This window comes from Apium graveolens, chromosome 9 (genome assembly GCF_009905375.1).
Source record: "Apium graveolens cultivar Ventura chromosome 9, ASM990537v1, whole genome shotgun sequence".
NCBI classification, from domain to species: Eukaryota; Viridiplantae; Streptophyta; class Magnoliopsida; order Apiales; family Apiaceae; genus Apium; species Apium graveolens.
The window spans coordinates 180053860-180062792 of record NC_133655.1 but is presented as its reverse complement, the minus strand read 5'-3'; the positions used below and the strand labels follow the sequence as shown (position 1 = coordinate 180062792).

Here is an 8933-nt window from a genome sequence, read left to right as displayed (position 1 = left end):
AGGATAAGGAGTGAAAAATGATCTTGATGTATTATTACACCAAGTCGAAAAATATTGGGCTTGCAGGTCCAAGAACTCTTGTCTTGAATTAGGTGATAAAATATCAGAAAAATTTCACAAATGTGCTACTCACCGAAAGACGAAGAATGTAATTTCTGGAATCTAAATATGAATTATACATAGGTGGAGGCCAAATAAAAGATGGGATGGGTGCCGGTTTTTATCAAATTCTCGAAATAGAGACTATGTGTCTCTTGATTATTTTAATTATGAAATGGTTTTGTTGTCAATAAAATAATTTAATTCGAAGATATAAAAAAAATCTTCCACTGATTTAATTCAAAAAAAGAAAGATAATGAATAATCAGAATTGTAACATTATGTGTTCAACTATATAAAAGCTATCTATATAGCACTTGATAAAACTAGTACGAGAATGAAATCCCCAATCAATATTGTAACTGGCAAAGACCAAGCAGTATATATATCTCTGGATAATAAAAAATCATGCAGACAACGGTTACAGATTAGTTGCATTTCCTGGTCAAGGAGACAACAATGTTGAAGTAGTAAACTTTTTCCTTGCACAGATGCTCAGTTATGTGTATTGCATACCTCTCAAATAACTTGTCCATTAAAGTAGATCCAAAGTGACCAGCAAGCAATGGTTCCAATCCAGCTCTAACAGTTTTCACCACAATCATTCCACTGCTATCCTCAGCATTCACTAGAGCATTTTCGTTGCTGGTGTCAAAGTTAACTTCAATGGTTTCGAGGTTATCAAGAAGAAACGAGCCCTCAGATTCGATTACTGCCTTTAATTCATCAATGCTAGGCTTATAAACCGGTAGATTGAAGGAATTGATGTCTTCCTCGGTAAGTAAGCCCTTGTAAAACAGAGTTATGAAGAAAGGTCTTATGTCTGTAACTACTTAAAATAATGTCACAGTATATACATTTTTAAAACATTGAATTAAATTATCAAAATTTCATACCTCAACAAGCATGTCTTCAAGTGATTTCGCTAGCAATTCAAAAGTAAACGAAGAATCTTTGCTAATAGGATCTGCCATACTCCTACCAAGGAGTGTGAACACTAGTCGACCATTAGGAACTATTTCTTCAGATCTCATGTGCAGAAATGTAGTGAAATCTGTTTTAAATTGATTGAAGTACGCTTCAAAAACACCAGCAGGACTCCCTTTTGCAATGTAGACATTTCCTTTATTATTATCCGGCAGATTGTCAGGAACCTGCTTTAATCATGTTAGTATATGTACATAGATTCTGATTTCTAATTTTCTGTAATGAAATATGACTACCTGAGAGAGCCAGTGAAGACTAGATGAAGAATGAACAAAGTGAAGGCTGTTACGCGGAAAGAGTCTTTCATAGAAAGAACCTGGCACTCCACAAACAAAACATTGGACATTTTTTCCAGAACCTCTCACAGTTTCGAATTCTGAGTAAAATGGCTGTATCATTTTGAAAATTGAATTGAAATCATTACTAGGAAGATCATTTAAAAACACTTGAAACTCATCAGGTGCTTTAAGATCTTTCTGGTGGCAGAGTCCATTAACAATGTCAACAATATTTGTGACAAACAAGAGGGCGTTAGGCCCAGAAGAGCAACCCAAATCAGCGACCTTAAAGCAATCAGGAAACCCATGGTTACCATAATCCTTGATGGTGTCTTCTAAAAATTTCCGCCCCTTCAATATTACGGATTTCTGGAGATGATAAATAAGGTTAAACACATTCAGATATCGAGAAATACGAACTTCAAATATAATCATTTATATGTAGTGGTGGATAAATGGTTTAAATCACAGAGTGAATTACAAGAAAAAAGAACTGGACCCGGCAATTTATCATAAGACATTAAAACACCACACAAACACAATATGAAAATCTGTTCGCATTTTAAGTACATGAACACGAAGTACACGACCGAAATATAGTGTCGATTTTGTGTTTATTCTCTAGAAACATGGCACGACACAAGGTTCTCGAAATAGATATATTTTTAAATAAAATATTAATAATTATAATAGATAAATGTAAATATAAATATATATTTATGATAAATACTTGTAAATTAATTTATAATTGCTCTTATATTGGAAGTATAAATTTTATATAATTTTTTACCTAAAACATCAATATTTACATTTATTTATTTGTAATTATATTTAAATTAATATTGACACAACAAATTGGCATGTTTAAAGAGAATACATTAAGAAGTTATTTGGGTTTATATATCTCACATATGCAACAACAATTTAATCTAGCAGAGAATAGTAAAAACCAAGTAATATAAGGTCGATAATTGAAACACCTCGTATTTTCTCATTTCAATGGGAGCACTTTTATATTTTGTCAGAGGTTTTAATGGTCAAAAAACGAAAAAAAATTATTTAGGGGGAAGCCGATGCCCCTTATGTGTTTCGAGTGTGCATGACGTAACTAACAAACGAGAATCAAACCGGTGTTAATTGAATTGTAAAAACGGCGCACACCTGAATTAAGGAGTTTTTAGCATAGCTGAATTCTCGATTGGCCGCATTCATGTGTAAAACATTTGCTACATCCATCTTTTCACTTCTTGCTTTCTACCACTTTTTTCTTTCTCACAGATTTTCTTCGTTGTGTTGAGAGAACTTAGCATCCTGGGGGCATGGGAAATGTATTTAACTAATGGTATAGCTTTTTGGATTCTATTAAATTTTAAAGATTTGGTTATATTTAATTTCAATTTTAAAATATTGAGAAATTTAATTTTGATTTTAAATCATATCAGTTGAACTCTTTTGGATTCTTTTGAATTCAGAAATCCGGATATATTTAATATCATTTTAAATTATTCACTAAAATTGGGTAGTATATTATTTGTCTAGTCATTTTTCTTTTTAAATCTCGATACACTAGAATGAGATTTTTAACAGTATCTTCTAAAAAGGAATTGCATTATGTTTTGATTTTTTATAATCGCCTAGTATTTGATGGTTTTAGAAATTTTACAATTCTTTATTTGAATTTTATAATATTGGTTTGGTAGAATTCTATAAGAGCATATCCTGAAGGTTGTCAATGGATTGTCAAATCTTATGTGGCATGGCACCTTGTTGCCGACTTTGGAATTGTATGGTTGCCAAGAGGTTGTCTATCAAGGCTTGACAACTTTCTAAAATAGTTAAAATATATATACAAATGCAAAAAGTTTATATCAATAATGTATTTTTAGTTTATGAGTCATTTATAATTTAATTTAAGGAACCACATATGCAACAATTAAAGGTTGCTAACTATTAGAGTAAAATGTTGTCAAACTGATATAAAATTGAGTGAAAATAAAATATTAATATATATAATGATTTGGTAAAGTTGGCAACTAACTTGACAACCCTTATTGGAGATTCTCTAAATCCTACTCCCTCCCGGAATATATACACTGGGGACTAGTGTTGGGCACACATTTGAGGCTCATTTAAAGAACTAGGGCGTGTGCTCGCGCTAGATACGCGATGTTTAATATTTGGCGAATACACTCTTTATTTTATTTAAAATTTAAAAATTTCATAATTTCAGAGCTTTTATATTACTATTACCACATTATCAAAAGCTCTGCTTTTTTAAAAAACTAAAAAAATGAAAGTTAAATAATATTTAAAACTCCCTCCGTCCTTTTCAATTGTTTACATTTTTCAGAAAATACCCGACACGCATTTTAAGGTGCATATAAAATATACTTCTGTATTTTTTTTACAATTTTTTTTTGAATAAAAATTAAAACATTCAACTTTTATTCAAAAAAAAGAAAATTGTAAAATAAGTTACATTACTATACTTTTTATGCATCTTAAAATGCGTGACAGACACTTTTTCAGAAATGTAAACAATTGGAAGGGACTGAGAGAGTATTATTGAAATAAACATTACATAAACATATGCACAAAATGAATAATATATTTGTATGTATAACGTTATGGAAATTAAGTTCATTACATAGTTATGATACTCAAGAAGTTTTAAAAAAATGACACATACTCATTTCGCCAAAAAGTCATTTATGTTGAACAACAAAAGAAATAGTATCATCCTCCGTTATGACAAAATTTAGTTTGTCATTCACATCAAAATTATTCTCTTTGATAAACTTATCCCACCCATATGAGAATCTTGGTTTAGAAGTTGATAAGACAATTCCAACCTTTCACTTCCGTCTATTCATTTTTAGAATGACATACTTGACATGCTTCAAAATACGTTTCTCCGGAATAATACAAGGTGGAATATACTGTACATTATAAAAAGAAATATATGAGTTATAATTCTTCAATATAACTAAATTGTTTATATTAAAATAATTTGGGATTTCAAAGATAGTATCACTTCATGAGAGTTCATATCAATATTAGATGGAATCAGGATGGCATCAAAAGATCGCATATTGCTAACATGATGAACTCCTAAACTTGAATTGACTATAATATAGAAATATAGTATAAGATCTATTTAGGTTCCTTCAAAAGACCGATAATAACATAAATAAATAATCAAAACTTACCGCTTATAGGAGAGTAAATAGGGAACGATTTTTCAACTTTTTTTCCTGAAAAAATGGACACAAAAAGCTCAGACTTCTGAGAGAGCTCAACAGGACAGTTTCACCAGCTTTCCAGTATTTAGGCCTGAATATTGCACTGCGATTTCTAAACTTTTTTTCAACTGCTGAAAAAGTGAACTTGTATTTATATCTATTGTTAAGAGTAAGAAAATTGTTTTTGTCTAATCATATGTCGAAAATGATAAATAAATGGTGAAGGCCAGGCATGTTACAAAACAATTGTCTATATTGTCTGTTTAAGAAGTCGTAATGTGCACTTTGACAATTACACGATTATATAAACACGCTATATTATAGCTTACTATTTCACGGAATCGCTTCTGCCTCTCACCAATATGAATAATAAATTTCGTATAAATCTCATCAACAATATTCGCATACATTTATTAACACAGGTTTAATAAGTAAATAGATTGATTTGCAACAAAAACTGAATGATATGTGTAATAAAGTACTATGGTTTGCATACCTTCTATGAAAATTGGAGCAAGTAGCAGCTTTTTGACTGATGGATAGTTAATCTCCATACCCGAATGATCAAGTATGAATACAGTGAAGACCCCGTCACCTCTATAATAAATCAGTGGATGAAAACCTTCCACATAATTAAAGTCACTGTAAAAAGGATGAAAATTATCGAAGATCTTCCTACCCTTGTTGAAAAGAACATAGTACTGATACCTATTTGGTGGTTTGAGGGTATCGTTCTGTAACACCCCCAAATCCGGGGTCGGGGATCCAGGTTGTCACGAGTTCCATTTCCCTTATCAATACTTAATCTTAACAGTCAACCAACTACTGCGTACTGTGACCCCACAATATACACACACACACCACAAGTTATAGTCTCAGAGATGAATACCAAAAATAACACAAGTCATTTTATTCCACAATTATCAACCATTTCACCTTAAAAGGGGCTTCTGAATAATTTACATATTCTTCGCCATGATTATAATTCATAAATATACATAAGTCTGGTACATCGAAATTTGAAAGCCTAGCCTATTGGTAGATCTAACCTCAGCTACACGGCATCAACGCCTACAGGAAACTGCGGAACGTTTTCTATCTGCTTGCGAATTGGGAGCTTGATCCTGTTCATCTTGTCTATCTGTTGTTGTGTGATGAAAGAAGAAAGCAAGGGTGAGCAACAAGCTCACCGAAATAATATGTATAATGATTAACAATATATGAGCATTCTCATAGTACTCATGAAAGTCTTGGTCAAGAAGAAATGAACCAAGTTTGATATCTTAATGCGACCAAGTCGCAAAATATTCAATATATATATACATATATACTTTTCACAATCTTTGAAATCCTCTGACATGTATAATATACACAGAGTTCCAGTTTATAACTGTATAAAAATATCGTTGCAAGATGATCTCATATATCTAACCTTGTCTCAACGTTTTTCAAAAAATCTTTGACATGCACAAGATAATCATTTACTAGATATAAGTTTAAAAGATGAAGTTACAAGATACTCCAATATACTTATATCTTTTCCGAATACTACTTGAACTACCACCGTTCAAGGTATAATCCGTTTCAAAAGTTCATCACATAGATGATACTACAAGATAAGATTTGAATAGATTCAATCCTTGAAATATTATTGAATAAAATGAAGTTACGATATACTTCATTAAGTCCTGATATATATATATATATCCATATATATCTCTCATACATTTCCTGAAAACCTCTGTCATGTAAAGTATGAACAGAGTTACAATATCCAATGAATTTGGAAAGAAAAGAATTTTGGCATAAACCCGATATCTTGTTGATCAGGCAAAGATACCAATAAGTAACCTTTTCTACTGTAGATGGATGACTTCCTCGCCGGTCATCACCCTGCCCGCATTAGGACCTCGCGCTAGACCGTTACCCGGCCACTCACGCGTGGATGAACTGTCACCCAGCCTCTTACACCTTCATAGACCGTACCCCGGCCTGTCGCTTATGCCGACTCAATTAGATGGACTTACTTCCCGAATGTTGGGCAAGTAATCAAATTATTTTCTCAAAACAGCAACCTCGTTGCGAATATAAAATACACCACAGAGCCGGATCCCCAAGATTTTTGAGCGAATATTCAAGTCTCCTTCGAAAGGAAGATCTTAAATCTGAAAACGAGTTTTGGGATCCGCTCTAACTTTTAAAATCATTTTGAAGACTCGAAAACATTTTTAAGAATGTTTGGAGTAAAGCTGATTTAATGAAATAAATCAGTCCCGATATGTTGGAGGATATCTGAATATTATTATTTAAATAATATTCCCATAAGGATAATCCTTATAAAAATAATTGAAGTAAAAGTTTTAAAACTTATACTTGAAATGAATAATAAATAACCAAAGATATACTTATACGAAAGTACAATCTTTATTTGAATGATCGAAAATAAGTTTGATTATCGAAACATTATTCTTTAATAAAATAATAAATAATATTATTTGATTATCGAAACATTATTTCTACATAAATAATAAACAGTTATAAACTGGAACTCTGTGTATATTATACATGTCAGAGGATTTCAAAGATTGTGAAAAGTATATATGTATATATATAATGAATATTTTGCGACTTGGTCGCGTTAAAATATCAACTTGGTTCATTTCTTCTTGACCAAGACTTTCATGAATACTATGAGAATGCTCATATATTGTTAATTATTATACATACTATTTCGGTGGGCTTGTTGCTCACCCTTGCTTTCTTCTTTCATCACACAACAACAGATAGAAAAGATGAACATGACCAAGCTTCCAATTCGTAAGCGGTTAGGAAACTTTCCGCAGTTTTCTGGAAGCGTTGATGCCGCCGTAGCTGAGGTAGAAACTACCAATAGGCTAGGCTTTCAACTATTGATGAACCAGACTTATGTATATTATGAATTGTAATAATGGCAAAGAATATGTAAATTATTCAGAAACCCTTTTGAGGTGAAATGGTTTACAATTTTGGAGTAAAATGACTTGTGTTATTTTTGGTATTCATCTCTGAGACTATAACTTGTGGTGTGTGTGTGTATAGTGTGGGGTCACAGTACGCAGCAGTTGGTTGATTGTTAAGGTTAAGTATTATTAAGGGAAATGGAACTCGTGACAACCCGAATCCCCGACCCCAGATTTGGGGGTGTTACAGAAATGGTATCAGAGTCAAGCGTTATAAACCTCAAAGATCATGTGACGTTAAGATAATAAGTTCACTAAGATAATAAGAACTCTTGCCAAGTTCATAGTCGGGCTACCTAACGTAGTACTGACAGTTAAAACCCTTACGGGAACCCTTGTAAATATTATGATAGTAACATAGTTCGTTCTCGTATAGGGCAGCGGGGCACCGAACCCTGAGGTTCAGGAGCATCAGCATGAGGATGTTTTATTACATATTGGAGATCAAATTGTGAATCCAATAGAGTACCATAACGAGGGACCGGATGAGATTCATATTGAGAATGTTGCGGTTGAGGATGTTATCCCAGAAGGGATTGTTGCTGAGGAGGATCTCATGGAGGATCCTGACGAGAATGAAGAGAGGACCACTGAGGAATTGATGACCGTAGTCAGGGCGACTACCAGAGCTAGAATGGCCGCGAGGGTGGCACTAGAGGATGAAGAGTTACCAAGGGCACAATGGATAATGAGGGCAGAAGGAGTGGGGCCTTCCACGGCACCAATTATACCAGTATCAGACCCTCTTCCAGAGGTTCCTGTAGACATCCATGAGGTTCCACCAATTCCTGTTCCCTCCCTTGTACAGAGCCCATCACCTACTGAGGAAATGCCACCTTTATCTCCTGCACCATTGTCACCTGATACCGTGCTTGGTTATCCATTTGGATCTCCTAGGTCTGCACCACCTGCACCCCATGGACTGCTAGATGCTACCACTCAGGCTTCTCTTATCGCCAATTATCATATGACTTTGGGTGGCCTGTCTGAGGCCCGTAATGTTAGAAGTGATCTGTTGGACCGACTTACTGCACCAAAAATTGAGGGCGGGGTACTTCCGGCAGGAGTAGCTTATAGCATGGACAGGATTGAGGCTACCACCCGAATTACAGCTAGAGGCCATCTTGAGGGTCAGGTTGATCCAACTCTACTTGCGACTATCTTAGACCTCATCACCTCTGTGATGGAGCAGGTTAGGGATGTCGTGCGTGCCCGCATTTCTTGATCCATGGTAGTGTGCAGAGCCAGAGCGATCAGACAAGGGTTTCATGTAGCACCGCTTTTGGAGGATTAGCCTAAGTTATGAATGATTAGTTTTAATGACTGGA

At 33.9% G+C, this 8933-nt stretch overlaps 1 protein-coding gene across 1 annotated transcript; it reads right to left on the bottom strand.

The window, feature by feature from the left end:
• Nucleotides 1-390: 390 nt before the first annotated feature.
• LOC141686608 (benzoate carboxyl methyltransferase-like) lies at nucleotides 391-2672 on the bottom strand. Its single transcript, XM_074491637.1, has 4 exons — nucleotides 2526-2672; nucleotides 1323-1733; nucleotides 996-1253; nucleotides 391-887 (listed from the first exon to the last, which is right to left on the bottom strand). The coding sequence occupies exons 1-4, from the start codon at nucleotides 2598-2600 to the stop codon at nucleotides 528-530; spliced, it is 1104 nt and encodes a 367-aa protein (XP_074347738.1). The 5' UTR covers nucleotides 2601-2672; the 3' UTR covers nucleotides 391-527.
• Between the last annotated feature and the right edge of the window lie 6261 nt (nucleotides 2673-8933).